Here is a 16951-nt window from a genome sequence, read left to right on the forward strand (position 1 = left end):
GCGTTTACATACAAAGGGAAAGATTTTTGTCATTTTTGGTGTTTCTTTTTTTAACCACTTGCCGACTGCGCACAGTATATTTACTGCGGCAATCGGCCCCGGTCAGGCAGAGTGACGTAGGTCTACGTCGCTCGTCTGTCACTCCTTCTAGAGCCAATAGCGGGCGAGTGCGCGCCCGCCGAGGCGCGCGCCCGCCTCGGCTCGTTCACGGAGGAGTGCGGGAGTGTGACTGGCGGACCCGATGTCCGCCGGTCACACTATGATCGCCGGTACAGCGGGAGAAAGACAGAGCGGCTTATGTAAACAAGCCGCCTGTCAGTTCTCCCTGTGTAAAAATGAAGATCAGACGGTTCTACTATGTAGAACCATTGATCTTTGTTTTTACACCAATAGCAATGTCCCACTACAGTTAGAAGCACGCCCCTAGGACACACTTAACCCCTCCCTGTCCAATACAGTTAACCCCTTCCCTGCCAGTGTCATTTTTGCAGTAACAGTGCATATATATAGCACTGATTACTGCAGTAATGTCACTGGTACCCCCAAAAGTGTCAAAAATGTCAGTCAAGGGTCCGATCTGTCTGCCGCAATGTCGCAGTACCGCAAAAAAAAAATCGCAGATCGCCACCATTACTCGTTAAAAAAAAAAACACCAAAAATGACAAAAATCTTTCCCTTTGTTAGTAAACGCGATAACTTTTGCGCAAACCAATAAAAATACGCTTTTTGCGATTTTTTTTTACCAAACATAGGTAGCGTAAAACAAATTGGCCGAAAATGTTAAAAAATTTTGATTTTTACATTTTTTTTGGGGGGAATTTCATATAAAAAAAGTGAAAAATATTGTTATTTTTGCAAAAATGACGCTCTTTTTTTGTTTATAGCGCGTGATCAAAAAATCGCACAGGTGATCAAATACCACCAAAAGAAAGCTCTGTTTGTGGGAAAAAAAGGACGTGAAATTCGTTTAGGTACAGCGTCGCACGACCGCGCAATTGTCCGTTAAAGTCACGCAGTAAAAAATCGCAAAAAAACCCCTGGTCTTTTAGCAGGAAAATCCTCCGGTGGTAAAGTGGTTAACGAGTAATGGCGGCGATCTGCGATTTTTTTTTTTTGCGGGACTGCGACATTGCGGCGGACAGATCGGACCCTTCACTGACATTTTTGACACTTTTGGGGGTACCAGTGACATTACTACAGTAATCAGTGCTATAAATATGCACTGTTACTGTAAAAATGACACTGGCAGGGAAGGGGTTAACTGTATTGGAGAGGGAGGGGTTAAGTGTGTCCTAGGGGCGTGTTTCTAACTGTGATGGGACATGTCTCCTATTGTAAAAACAGAGATCAACGGTTCTACATAATAGAACCGTCTGATCTCCATTCTTACACAGGGGAGAATGACAGGCGGCTTGTTTACATTAGCCGCCCACCTTTCTCCCGCTCTACCGACGATCGTAGTGTGACCGGCGGACATCGAGTCCGCCGGTCACACGCGCGGACTTCTCTGTGAACGAGCCAGGGCGGGCGCGCGCTCACCGCTATTGGCTCAAAAGCCGGTCACAGGCTAGCCACGTAGATCTACGTCACTCTGCCTGGCCGGGGCTGACTGCCGCAGTAAATATACTGTGAGCAGTCTGCAAGCGGTTAAGGGACCACATACAAGACTTTAGTAATGAAAACGGTATTATTAGTAGTAATCTGCATGGATTCATGAAAAATCGTTCTTGCCAAACCAATCTATTAACCTTCTACGATGAAGTGAGCTGCCACCTAGATAAAGGAAAGCCTGTGGTTGTGGTGTATCTGGATAAAGGAAGGCCTGTGGATGTGGTGTATCTGGACTTTGCAAAGGCCTTTGACACCGTTCCCCACAAACGCTTACTGTACAAACTAAGGAAGGTAGGTATGGACCATAAGGTGAGTACCTGGATAGAGAACTGGCTCCAGGGGAGAGTTCAGAGGGTGGTGATTAATGGGGAGTACTCGGATTGGGTGGGTATGGAAAGTGGGGTCTCCCAGGGTTCAGTCCTGGGACCAATCCTGTTTAATTTGTTCATAAATGATCTAGAGGAGGGGATATCTAGTACAATCTCAGTATTTGCGGATGATACTAAACTAAGCATGCCGATATCTTCTATGCAGGATGTGGAAACCTTACAAGCGGACCTGAACAAAATAACGGGGTGGGCAACTACATGGCAGATGAGGTTTAATGTTGAAAAACGTAAAGTAATGCACTTGGGTGCCAGAAACCAGAAAGCAAGCTACTCACTAGGGGGGGAACCTCTGGGTGAGTCTAGGATGGAAAAGGACCTGGGGGTACTGGTAGACAACAGGCTTGGCAGTGCAATGCCAAGCCGCTGCAAGCAAAGCCAACAGAATACTGGGATGTATAAAAAAGGGGATTCACTCCAGAAATAAAGAGATTATTCTCCCGCTCTACAAGACTCTGGTCCGGCCACATCTGGAGTATGCTGTCCAGTTCTAGGCACCGGTCCTCAGGAAGGATGTGCTGGAACTGGAGAGAGTGCAGAGAAGGGCAACAAAAATAATTAGGGGAATGGAGGGCATCAGCTATGAGGAAAGACTACAAGCACTGAACTTATTCTCTCTGGAGAAGAGACGATTGAGGGGGGATATGATATCAATGTACAAATACTGTACTGGTGAACCTAGCATAAGGAACAAACTATTCAGAGAAAGGGAATACAATAAGATACGTGGCCACTCACTAAAACTAGAGGAAAGGCGGTTTAACCTTAAAATACGTAAGGGGTTCTTCACTGTAAGAGCGGTAAGGATGTGGAATTCTCTTCCACAAGCAGTGGTATCAGCAGGGAGCATCGATAGTTTAAAAAAACTATTCGATGGGCACCTTAAAGACCACAACATACAGGGGTATACAATGTACAACATACAGGGGGTATACAATGTACAACATACAGGGGTATACAATGTACAACATACAGGGGTATACAATGTACAACATACAGGGGTATACAATGTACTACATACAGGGGTATTCAATGTACAACATACAGGAGTATACAATGTACAACATACAGGGGTATACAATGTACAACATACAGGGGTATACAATGTACAACATACAGGGGGTATACAATGTACAACATACAGGGGGTATACAATGTACAACATACAGGGGGTATACAATGTACAACATACAGGGGGTATACAATGTACAACATACAGGGGGTATACAATGTACAACATAAAGGGGGTATACAATGTACGACATACAGGGGTATACAATGTACGACATACAGGGGGTATACAATGTACGACATACAGGGGTATACAATGTACGACATACAGGGGGTATACAATGTACGACATACAGGGGGTATACAATGTACGACATACAGGGGGTATACAATGTACAACATACAGGGGTACAACATACAGGGGTATACAATGTACAACATACAGGGGGTATACAATGTACAACATACAGGGGGTATACAATGTACAACATACAGGGGTATACAATGTACAACATACAGGGGGTATACAATGTACAACATACAGGGGTATACAATGTACAACATACAGGGGGTATACAATGTACAACATACAGGGGTATACAATGTACAGTTAACAGCAAACACACACACATCATAGGTTGTACTGGATGGACTGATGTCTTTTTCAACCTCACTATGTAACTATGACATAACCATGAAAAATGTATGTATAGAGTATTTAAAAAATAAATCCTCTTTGTAAATGCAGTCTGCCTAGGAACGCCCACTCCTCCAGACTGACACCCACCAACACATTTATATTTGCATAACTCCTCCCATAAGCTAGCCCACTGCTTGCATCAAGACTGAGGGCTCTTGAGAGGAGTACTGAGGCGGGGGGCTGTGATGTTTTCAGGAAGTTTTGTATTGCACCCTGCTGGCCCCTCCCACCAGCCATGATCTACCTGCATTGCATAAAGAAGCACAGAGACCCAGCGAGGACATAATTTTTACCATTAATACGCGCTTTTGGTCTTACCTAGGAAGATTGCGACGGAGTATCCTCGAGCTCCAGACCTCTCGGAGCCGTCTGACTGCAGAGGGAAGCACACGCCATTCCGCCCGTAGAAATTGCCGAACGTGTCATAGCTCAAGAAAGGGATGATGGTAATGAAGAAGCCGAGTCCCCAAATAGCCAAAAGCGTCCCCAAAGTCTGCCCCCGCCCGGCTCGGAAATGGCTGAACGGGAAGACGATGCAGAAGTATTTCTCCAAAGTCATGTAAGTGAGCATCAGAACGGAGACCTCCGAGGACAGCATGGCCAATGAGCCGACCATCTTACACTCCCAGCTCTCCATCCAGGCCTGGGCGTACTTGTTGTACTCTCCCTGGAACTTGATGTCAAAGGCACCGAGGCAGAAAAGATAGAATCCCATCAGACAGTCTGCACCTGCAGGGAAGGGGGAAAAATGGATAAAAATAAAAACAAATTAGGTAAATCAGTTTGGAAATTAAAATTTTCAGAATTTTTGGAAATTTATTTAAAAAATATCTTTAAATTGTAACACTCAATCCTGGTGTAGGACACACAAAAGAGTTTATCTCTTCATTGGATCTGAGGAAGACATCTAAGTAGCTTCCTCAGATGTAATGGAGGTCAAGAACCTAGCCTAACATTTGTGGCCACGCAGGTGACCCAGTCACCTAAACCAAACATTCTCAACCAGAGTTCCATGGAACCCCTAGGGTTCCTCCAGAGGTTTCTGAAGGTTCCTTGAACTATGACTGGTTGACCTTCCAGCTGATAGTGGATTCCCAGGCCTTGGAAAGACCAGTAGCATGCCTTCAATTATCTTTTTATCTGTTTGTAAGGAAGGCATTCTGACCACCAATGTAAGGAACATTCTTCCCAATTTTTGTTTATTAAAAGTCTTGCAATCAATAATCATAAAATCAATATACATAAATAAATATATACATATTTACATGAAAATGGAAAAAAATACATAGCAAGTTCTGCTCTCAAATAAAGAATGGCTTTACAGCAAAAACAAAACTCACATCATGAAACTGTCATTACCGGAGAAAATAATCTTAGTAGGACTCACACCACCACACCAGACATCCAACCTGCGAGGTCAAGAAACAAAACCACCCCCATTATGCATGCAGCCCTTCTTCAAAAAGAAGATATTAACCAACAAAAGCTAAGGGCGTGAAAGAAATAGCATAGGAAATGAGCTCCTCACCCAGAGATGGACAGTTCACCAAAAGCAGGTCTGATATTCCTCCACGCCCTTATCCAGACCGCTCGAGGCTCCCTGCCCTTCTCAAGACCCCGAATCTTCCCAACCTCACCCAGAATATCGTACACCACCACCTCAACAGGGAGGACTTTCTTCCGCAGGGTAATCTGGCACCGTGCATTCCACGTGAAGTAACGGACAACTATACTAACTAGAAAAAGTGTATCCAAATCAAAATCCCAGCGAGTCGGGAATGCCCCGTACACCCACTCCGCATAACTCATGCGATAGAGAAAGGGGAGGCCTAGAGCCCTCCCCACCCTTTTATACACCTCTATGTTAAAGGGACACTGGAGCAAAAAGTGGTCCATAGATTCCACTTTACCAACACACTCCGCTCTAGGACAATCCCGATCATCCACAGGGCGATGCTTCAGGTTCCCTCTCACATAGAGCCTTCCATGGAAAGCGAGCCAGGCTTGATCCCTAAACTTCAAAGGGATTCTTCCTAAGTTAATTAAACGCAACCCCTCCCTCATTACGGGGCCTGGGCAATCCCTTAAGGTCAGTGACACACTGAAAGCAGAGCCCAAAATCCTCTTCTCCAGAAGCTTTCTGGGGAGGGACTTGATATCCCCCACTGTCACCTGCCACTGCCTAAGTATTTTCAGACACGGGGCAACATAAGCCGGAAGCTTGCCATGTCGGACTCTCAGACTTTTCACTGGCCCGCCATCTTCCCAGCATCGCAGAAAAGGCCTAAACCAAGATTGAAAAATACCCACCCATCCCGGCGGGGTCTCTGCTAACATATTACCAAGATTATACTTTAAAAAGAGCAGAGAAAAGAAAACTATAGGGTTGACCATTCCTAGACCACCCTCCCGCCTGGACAGGTAAGTTACATTGCGTTTGATCAGGTTCAGCCTATTTCCCCATAACAGTTGGAAAAAGCAGCTGTACACCCTTGCATAGAGAGATTCCAGCAAGATACAGACAAAGCTGACATATAAAAAGATTGGGATCAGGTAAGTTTTAATCAAGTCAACCCTTTCCCTCAAGGAAAGTTTCCATTTCTTCCAGCTTGCCACCTTGGCATTGGCATTCAACAACCTGCTTTCCCAATTTCGATGACCATAGTCACCAGGACCAAATTTGATGCCCAACACTTTAATTTCCTGCTGGGGCTCTGGGAAGGCATCCGGAAGTTCGAAGCTTTCACCCTCCTCACCCATCCAGAAAACTTCACTCTTTTCATGATTGATTTTAGAGCCAGAAGCCTCTGTGTACTGCTCTATCACAGAGACCACCTCCTGCGCCTCCTCCATCCCAGAGATAATAACAGACACATCATCAGCATAGGCCACGACCTTCAAAGGTGGCACACCAGCAATGCCCAAAGGCACCCCACACAACGATCCACTCTCTAACCTTCTTATGAAGGGGTCGATTGCGAATACATATAGCAGGGGGCTCAAAGGACACCCCTGGCGCACACCAGAGCCAACCTCAAAAGGCCGTCCAACCCAACCATTAACAAGTGGGAAGCTCTCAGCCCCTTTATATAATGTTTTCAGCCAATCAATAAACCTCCCCTGCAGGCCGTATCTACCAAGTAGCAAATACAGGTACTCATGATTGACTCGATCAAAAGCCTTCGCCTGATCCAATGCCAGCAAGTACTTTCTCCATCCAGCAGCCCTGCATCGCTCCAAAGCCTCCCGGACAGCTAAAATTGCTGAAAAGGTACTTCTGCCCTGGACCGAGCAGTGCTGATGATTGGACAACAAATCGCCTGCTACTGACGACAAGCGCCAAAAAAGAATCTTCGCCAAGATCTTTCTATCAACATTGAGAAGACTGATGGGGCGCCAGTTCTCAATTATTGAGGGGTCTTTACCTTTTGACAGAAGAATCACAGCGGATTGCCTCATGGAGGGAGGGAGAGAACCCTCTTCTAAACAGCTGTTATAAACCTCCGCTAAAAAGGGAGCCAGAATGGACTTAAAACACTTGTAAAATTCAGCTGTCAACCCATCTGGCCCAGGCGATTTTTTGGTAGCCAGCTTCTCTATAGCACGAACTACCTCATCCGCTGAAATTGGTTCTGTCAAATCCATCAAAGGCAATGTATCATTTCCCAATCCTGGAGTAGAATCCAGAAAGCTTTCCATCCTGTCCCGACTAAGGTCCTTTCTTCCCAGAAGGTCTGCGTAATATGACCTGAAGATCTCCAGGATCCCTGATCTGGACTTAACCAGGGAACCCGTACTATCCCTCAGACCTATGACCGTCTTAACTGCTATGCCTTGCTTACAGTTCTGGTAAGGATCAGGCGAGTGATATTTCCCGTAATCTCTCTCCAGAACCAAGGAGGCATGCCGGTCGTATTGACACTTCCTAAGAAGAAGCTTTACCTCCGAGATCTCCCCTGGATCTCCTCCATACGAGACAAGACGATCAAGCTTCCTCCGCAAATGCTGGTAGACAATATACATACCAAGCTGCTTCTTCTTACTTATGGCCTTGAAATGTCCAATCGCCCTTTGTTTCACAAGCTCCCACCACTCTGAATTACTGCTGCAAAATTCCAGAATAGAAACCTGTGCCTGAAAAAAATCCTCAAAGGATTGTCTTACCTCTACATCTTCCAGGAGAGCCGAATTCAGTTTCCAGGTACCCCTTCCCCTGGGTGGAGTGTCCGAGGCATTCAGAGTCACAGACAGCATACAGTGGTCAGAGAACTCCACCGCCCTCAACTCAGGAGCCGAGAAAGCAGAGTTCTCCTTTAAAAAAAACCTATCTATCCTACTCTGACTATTCCCTCTCTGAAATGTGAATCCTGTGCTGCCAGGGCAGTGCTTAATGTGCACATCTACCAGGCCTGCTTGTCTAACCATATCTCTAAGAAAAACGCTATCATAACCCAGCCTGTCTATGGAGACCCTCCTGTCTTCAGGCCTAATTATGGTGTTAAAGTCACCTCCAAAGACAACCTGCTGGGATGTAAAAAGGAAGGGCTTGATCTTTGTGAAGAGGCATTTCCTGTCCCATTTTGACTGCGGTCCATAGATATTGATGAGGCGCAGGTCCTGCCCCCTAACAGAGACGTCTAAGACCATGCATCTCCCCATTTCTACCTCAATTATCCGCCGGCACGTTACCATATCGGTTTTAAAAAGAACCGCAACTCCGCTGCAAGGCTCAGCCGCAAGAGACCAAAAGGAGGGACCGCATCTCCACTCCCTTTTTGCTAGATGGACATCGGCCAAAGTATTGAGCCAGGTCTCTTGCAAAAATAAAATCTCAGCATCAAACTCACTGAGCAAAAATAAGGCAATATCACGAGCTCTTGCAGATTTCACGCTGGCGACATTAATGGTCGCCACCTTTATCAGAGCGGGCACTGCCATCAGGATGATTGGGGTAGTCGTTTCTTAACCTCCACCACACTCTCATCACCCGAAGCAGCTCTCTTTACACTATGTGACTCCCCCTCATCCATAGATGATAAAGAAGTAGATAAATCGGATACTAACTCCTCCCCTGATAAAACCGAAAATGTGTTGCCAAGAGGAACCCCTCCTGGCTCTAACTGTAAGGAAGAAATGACCGCCTTACTGGTCTTCCTCTTCTTCTTTTTCTTCCTCTTTGTCCTCTCCCACCCCTCATCATCCGAATCCTCCACAACAGAGGGTGAGACATGGGACATGGACACCCCTCCCTCAACCCCATCGACCCCACCACCATCCAGCACCCCTGCACCCTCTTGGCCGCGTTTGCGGTGTCGAGAGACAGGGACTGGAGGTGGAGTAGGCCGAGGGGGAAGATCCACTATACCCGCCCCCCCCCCAGCAGCTTCCGCTAGTCTGGAGGATCTACGCACAGTAGATGTAGGAACAACAGGAGGGACAGACTCAGGGACCACATCACTAGGGGAAACAAAATCTGACACAACAGACACAGGAAGGACAGACTCAGGGACCACCTCACTAGGGGAAACAGAATCTGACACAACAGACACAGGAGGGGCAACAACAATTTCCTCTCTAACTTCAGCTGCTTCATCTTCTTTATCAAGCCTCTGCAGCTCAGTCTCCAATCCTGGCAAGTTATGCAGTGCCTCTGGGCACTGGCTATATGGATGACCCAGCTGCTGGCACAAATTGCACCGAATCTGGGTGCATTCTCTGGCCAAATGGCCTAAATCCTGGCACAGTGAGCACTTCTTGTGGGTGCAGGACGATGCAAAGTGGCCTTTATCACCACATTTATTACATACCTTAGGCTGACCTTGGTAGAAAATGGTCAGCCTATCCCTACCCAGAAAGGCTGAGCAGGGAAGGTGCTGAACTACATCGCCCAGCACCCCCAATTTTAGTGACACTGTCCAGGCCCCTGTCCATATCCCATGCTCATCAAGGACCTTCCGCAGTGGAGTGAGGACCTCGCCATATCGGCGTAGCCATACTAATAAATCAGCCTCTGGTATGGATTCGTTACGCACCAAGATGGTCACCAACTTTATCAGAGGCTGTCTTGAAATCACCTTTGGCACCAAACCACTCCACTGCTGAAGGCCCTTGCACCTCCTAAATCTCTCCCAAAAGAGATCCAAACTCTCAGGTTTCACAAACGACAAATCAAATTCATAACTTCCCACCGGGCAAATCAAAGCAAAAATGTCACAGGCTTTAAACCCCATTTCCAAGACCAACTCGGCCACTCTCCCCCTTACTGGCGGCGTTCCATCTCCCTCCCACCGCAACTGAACCACATTCCTCCTCCTATACCCACTAACCAACCCCCCAACAAACCTCCTTGAATTGCGATTACTAACCAAATCCCCACCACCCACCCTGGTGCGACTCCCCAAAGCTGAAGCATAGCTTCCAACATTCCTCCCAGCAGAAAATCCATCAGTTTGTTTTCAAACATCCGACACAGACATAACAGATAACGATTGTACAGATCCGGGATTGATCTGTACAATCGATAAATCTTTCCTCTGCTGAGCAGGGGGAGAAATGTCATTTCTATTTTTCCCAGCAATATTATCCCCTTCACCACCACCCACCACATTCATTGCTTTATGATTATTGTCATTTTTAATACTTGCTGGGATATTTGTTGTCTTCACAGCAGAATCCATAGTTGGTGCTGCACTGGTAAGAGTTTCAGCTGTCATCTTCTCTTCCACTGGGACAGGGTTTTCAGCTGTGGAAATGGAATTCAGTTCTAGCACAGCAGCAGGTAAAACACTGCAGGTAACTTCCATGGCTGCTTCCATTCCAAAAACAGCAGCATGCTGATCCCCTCCCCCACCAGCAATCAGCCCTGAAACACTGGGAAGCTCTGGTGAAAGTGAAACAGACTCCTTGGAGCTGGCAGCCATTTTGCTTTCAGAGGGACTACTGGTCTCAGCCAGACCAGCAAAATCCATGTCTGGGGTGTCAGATGCAGGTCCATCCACATTCACCTGATGGTCCGGGGATTTCACGGTCAGGGATTTTCCCTGCATGTCTGTACTGGTTGTGTTCACAGCAGAATCTCCAATAGGTAGCTGTAGGCAAAGCTCCTTCTCACCTGGGACACCATCCACAACAGCAGGTGGGGCAGACATGTTGGATGGCAGCATGGTATACTGGGATTTCTCCACCAGTACTGGCTTTGCTGGTTTGTATCTCCTCTGCCCATCCACAGGGATTTCTGATGGATCATCAGTGAATGCAAACTTATCTGCTCTCAGGGGGGACTCCATCTCCTGGATAAATGTCAGGGATCCATGTCCACTCTCAACCCCCTGGCTGGTTGCCGCTGGCGATTCCCAGTTCTGGCATGGGGGGAGAGGTGCAGAGGCAGATGGAGCCTGGTCATCCATTAACGGAGCCTGCTGATCCACAGAACTTGCTGATGCTTGGCTGGCAAATCGCCTCTCATTATCAAATTTTTCTTTAAACACTCCGCTTCTATCTTTCAACTTTTCCAGTAATAAAGATTGTTTCTTTACCTTATCTTCCAATTCCTGTAGCTCAGGCTTCATGGCTGTGCGATTTTTACTCCAGGCCTGGCAGTATTTGGCTCTGAAGGATTTATGTTCAGCCTTCAAAACTTTAAGTTTTTCTTCAGCTCTCCCAATCGCCCTAAAACGATTGATAGCCTTCTGGCTGAAGACATCTGCATTCTCACCAGGGCCTGGACCCACAGACAGGTCCTCCACCTCCTCCTCACTAGGCCCCGTGTCATCAGGGGGATCCCTCCCAGGGCCTCCCCCAGGATCAGGCATTGTTCCTGGGCCAAGCTAGCAAGCAAGGCCCAGGCTTGAAAAGGGCTGGTTCTCACAGAGAGCTCCTTGGGTGTGTCCTCCTCCTTCTTCCCACTGACCACCAATGTAAGGGACATTCTTCCCACTGACCACCAATGTCAGGAACATTCTTCCCACTGACCACCAATGTAAGGAACATTCTTCCCACTGATCACCAATGTAAGGAGCATTCTTCCCACTGATCACCAATGTAAGGAACATTCTTCCCACTGACCACCAATGTAAGGAACATTCTTCTCACTGACCACCAATGTAAGGGACATTCTTCCCACTGACCACCAATGTAAGGAGCATTCTTCCCACTGACCACCAATGTAAGGGACATTCTTCCCAATTTTGTTTATTAAAAGTCTTGCAATCAATAAGCATAAAATCAATATACATAAATAAATATATACATATTTACATGAAAAGGGGGGAAAAAAAAATACATAGCAAATTCTGCTCTCAAATAAAGACTGCCTTTACAGCAAAAACAAAACTCACATCATGAAACACATCATTACCGGGAAAAATAATCTTAATAAGACTCACACCACCACACCAGACATCAAACCTGCGAGGTCAAGAAACAAAACCACTCCCATTATGCATGCAGCCCTTCTTCAAAGATGAAGATATTAACTAACAAAAGCTAAGGGCGTGAAAGAAATAGCATAGGAAAAAAGCTTTTCACCCAGAGATGGACAGTTCACCAAAAGCAGGTCTGATATTCCTCCACGCCCTTATCCAGACCGCTCGAGGCTCCCTGCCCTTCTCAAGACCCCGAATCTTCCCAACCTCACCCAGAATATCGTACACCACAACCTCGACAGGGAGGACTTTCTTCCGCAGGGTAATCTGGCACCGTGCATTCCACGTGAAGTAACGGACAACTATACTAACTAGAAAAAGTGTATCCAAATCAAAATCCCAGCGAGTCGGGAATGCCCCGTACACCCACTCCGCATAACTCATGCGATAGAGAAAGGGGATGCCTAGAGCCCTCCCCACCCTTTTATACACCTCTATGTTAAAGGGACACTGGAGCAAAAAGTGGTCCATAGACTCCACTTTACCAACACACTCCGCTCTAGGACAATCCCGATCATCCACAGGGCGATGCTTCAGGTTCCCTCTCACATAGAGCCTTCCGTGGAAAGCGAGCCAGGCTTGATCCCTAAACTTCAAAGGGATTCTTCCTAAGTTAATTAAACGCAACCCCTCCCTCATTACGGGGCCTGGGCAATCCCTTAAGGTCAGCGACACACTGAAAGCAGAGCCCAAAATCCTCTTCTCCAGAAGCTTTCTGGGGAGGGACTTGATATCCCCCACTGTCACCTGCCACTGCCTAAGTATTTTCAGACACGGGGCAACATAAGCCGGAAGCTTGCCATGTCGGACTCTCAGACTTTTCACTGGCCCGCCATCTTCCCAGCATCGCAGAAAAGGCCTAAACCAAGATTGAAAAATACCCACCCATCCCGGCGGGGTCTCTGCTAACATATTACCAAGATTATACTTTAAAAAAAGCAGAGAAAAGAAAACTATAGGGTTGACCATTCCTAGACCACCCTCCCGCCTGGACAGGTAAGTTACATTGCGTTTGATCAGGTTCAGCCTATTTCCCCATAACAGTTGGAAAAAGCAGCTGTACACCCTTGCATAGAGAGATTCCGGCAAGATACAGACAAAGCTGACATATAAAAAGATTGGGATCAGGTAAGTTTTAATCAAGTCAACCCTTTCCCTCAAGGAAAGTTTCCATTTCTTCCAGCTTGCCACCTTGGCATTGGCATTCAACAACCTGCTTTCCCAATTTCGATGACCATAGTCACCAGGACCAAATTTGATGCCCAACACTTTAATTTCCTGCTGGGGCTCTGGGAAGGCATCCGGAAGTTCGAAGCTTTCACCCTCCTCACCCATCCAGAAAACTTCACTCTTTTCATGATTGATTTTAGAGCCAGAAGCCTCAGTGTATTGCTCTATCACAGAGACCACCTCCTGCGCCTCCTCCATCCCAGAGATAATAACAGACACATCATCGGCATAGGCCACGACCTTCAAAGGCGGCACACCAGCAATGCCCAAAGGCACCCCACACAACGATCCACTCTCTAACCTTCTTATGAAGGGGTCGATTGCGAATACATATAGCAGGGGGCTCAAAGGACACCCCTGGCGCACACCAGAGCCAACCTCAAAAGGCCGTCCAACCCAACCATTAACAAGTGGGAAGCTCTCAGCCCCTTTATATAATGTTTTCAGCCAATCAATAAACCTCCCCTGCAGGCCGTATCTACCAAGTAGCAAATACAGGTACTCATGATTGACTCGATCAAAAGCCTTCGCCTGATCCAATGCCAGCAAGTACTTTCTCCATCCAGCAGCCCTGCATCGCTCCAAAGCCTCCCGGACAGCTAAAATTGCTGAAAAGGTACTTCTGCCCTGGACCGAGCAGTGCTGATGATTGGACAACAAATCGCCTGCTACTGACGACAAGCGCCAAAAAAGAATCTTCGCCAAGATCTTTCTATCAACATTGAGAAGACTGATGGGGCGCCAGTTCTCAATTATTGAGGGGTCTTTACCTTTTGACAGAAGAATAACAGCGGATTGCCTCATGGAGGGAGGGAGAGAACCCTCTTCTAAACAGCTGTTATAAACCTCCGCTAAAAAGGGAGCCAGAATGGACTTAAAACACTTGTAAAATTCAGCTGTCAACCCATCTGGCCCAGGCGACTTTTTGGTAGCCAGCTTCTCTATAGCACGAACTACCTCATCCGCTGAAATTGGTTCTGTCAAATCCATCAAAGGCAATGTATCATTTCCCAATCCTGGAGTAGAATCCAGAAAGCTTTCCATCCTGTCCCGACTAAGGTCCTTTCTTCCCAGAAGGTCTGCGTAATATGACCTGAAGATCTCCAGGATCCCTGATCTGGACTTCACCAGGGAACCCGTACTATCCCTCAGACCTATGACCGTCTTAACTGCTATGCCTTGCTTACAGTTCTGGTAAGGATCAGGCGAGTGATATTTCCCATAATCTCTCTCCAGAACCAAGGAGGCATGCCGGTCGTATTGACACTTCCTAAGAAGAAGCTTTACCTCCGAGATCTCCCCTGGATCTCCTCCATACGAGACAAGACGATCAAGCTTCCTCCGCAAATGCTGGTAGGCAATATACATACCAAGCTGCTTCTTCTTACTTATGGCCTTGAAAAGTCCAATCGCCCTTTGTTTCACAAGCTCCCACCACTCTGACTTACTGCTGCAAAAGTCCAGAATAGAAACCTGTGCCTGAAAAAAATCCTCAAAGGATTGTCTTACCTCTACATCTTCCAGGAGAGCCGAATTCAGTTTCCAGGTACCCCTTCCCCTGGGTGGAGTGTCCGAGGCATTCAGAGTCACAGACAGCATACAGTGGTCAGAGAACTCCACCGCCCTCAACTCAGGAGCCGAGAAAGCAGAGTTCTCCTTTAAAAAAAACCTGTCTATCCTACTCTGACTATTCCCTCTCTGAAACGTGAATCCCGTGCTGCCAGGGCAGTGCTTAATGTGCACATCTACCAGGCCTGCTTGTCTAACCATATCTCTAAGAAAAACGCTATCATAACCCAGCCTGTCTATGGAGACCCCCCTGTCTTCAGGCCTAATTATGGTGTTAAAGTCACCTCCAAAGACAACCTGCTGGGATGTAAAAAGGAAGGGCTTGATCTTTGTGAAGAGGCATTTCCTGTCCCATTTTGACTGCGGTCCATAGATATTGATCAGGCGCAGGTCCTGCCCCCTAACAGAGACGTCTAAGACCATGCATCTCCCCATTTCTACCTCAATTATCCGCCGGCACGTTACCATATCGGTTTTAAAAAGAACCGCAACTCCGCTGCAAGGCTCAGCCGCAAGAGACCAAAAGGAGGGACCGCATCTCCACTCCCTTTTTGATAGATGGACATCGGCCAAAGTATTGAGCCAGGTCTCTTGCAAAAATAAAATCTCAGCATCAAACTCACTGAGCAAAAATAAGGCAATATCACGAGCTCTTGCAGATTTCACGCTGGCGACATTAATGGTCGCCACCTTTATCAGAGCGGGCACTGCCATCAGGATGATTGGGGTAGTCGTTTCTTAACCTCCACCACACTCTCATCACCCGAAACAGCTCTCTTTACACTATGTGACTCCCCCTCATCCATAGATGATAAAGTAGATAAATCGGATACTAACTCCTCCCCTGATAAAACCGAAAATGTGTTGCCAAGAGGAACCCCTCCTGGCTCTAACTGTAAGGAAGAAGTGACCGCTTTACTGGTCTTCCTCTTCTTCTTTTTCTTCCTCTTTGTCCTCTCCCACCCCTCATCATCCGAATCCTCCACAACAGAGGGTGAGACATGGGACATGGACACCCCTCCCTCAACCCCATCGACCCCACCACCATCCAGCACCCCTGCACCCTCTTGGCCGCGTTTGCGGTGTCGAGAGACAGGGACTGGAGGTGGAGTAGGCCGAGGGGGAAGATCCACTATACCCGCCCCCCCAGCAGCTTCCGCTAGTCTGGAGGATCTACGCACAGTAGATGTAGGAACAACAGGAGGGACAGACTCAGGGACCACATCACTAGGGGAAACAGAATCTGACACAACAGACACAGACTCAGGGACCACATCACTAGGAGAAACAGAATCTGACACAACAGACACAGGAGGGGCAACAACAATTTCCTCTCTAACTTCAGCTGCTTCATCTTCTTTATCAAGCCTCTGCAGCTCAGTCTCCAATCCTGGCAAGTTATGCAGTGCCTCTGGGCACTGGCTATATGGATGACCCAGCTGCTGGCACAAATTGCACCGAATCTGGGTGCATTCTCTGGCCAAATGGCCTAAATCCTGGCACAGTGAGCACTTCTTGTGGGTGCAGGACGATGCAAAGTGGCCTTTATCACCACATTTATTGCACACCTTAGGCTGACCTTGGTAGAAAATGGTCAGCCTATCCCTACCCAGAAAGGCTGAGCAGGGAAGGTGCTGAACTACATCGCCCAGCACCCCCAATTTTAGTGACACTGTCCAGGCCCCTGTCCATATCCCATGCTCATCAAGGACCTTCCGCAGTGGAGTGAGGACCTCGCCATATCGGCGTAGCCATACTAATAAATCAGCCTCTGGTATGGATTCGTTACGCACCAAAATGGTCACTGATTTTATCAGAGGCTGCCTTGAAATCACTTTTGGCACCAAACCACTCCACTGCTGAAGGCCCTTGCACCTCCTAAATCTCTCCCAGAAGAGATCCAAACTTTCAGGTTTTACAAACGACAAATCAAATTCATAACTCCCCACCGGGCAAATTAAAGCAAAAATATCACAAGCTTTAAACCCCATTTCCAAAATCAACTCAGCCACCCTCCCCCT

At 47.2% G+C, this 16951-nt stretch overlaps 1 protein-coding gene across 2 annotated transcripts in view; it reads right to left on the bottom strand.

Moving 5' to 3' along the window:
* LOC309560030 (relaxin receptor 1-like) overlaps positions 1-16951 on the bottom strand; it is a 269217-nt gene that overhangs the window by 29261 nt on the left and 223005 nt on the right. For both annotated transcript variants that reach the window (XM_082263532.1, XM_082263531.1), the window contains one exon: positions 4027-4437. In XM_082263532.1, the coding sequence (XP_082119658.1) occupies positions 4027-4437 (411 nt within the window). The remainder of the gene's footprint in view (positions 1-4026; positions 4438-16951) is intronic.

The sequence above is a fragment of the Pelophylax lessonae genome (assembly GCF_965119305.1).
Source record: "Pelophylax lessonae genome assembly, chromosome: 7".
Taxonomy (NCBI): domain Eukaryota; kingdom Metazoa; phylum Chordata; class Amphibia; order Anura; family Ranidae; genus Pelophylax; species Pelophylax lessonae.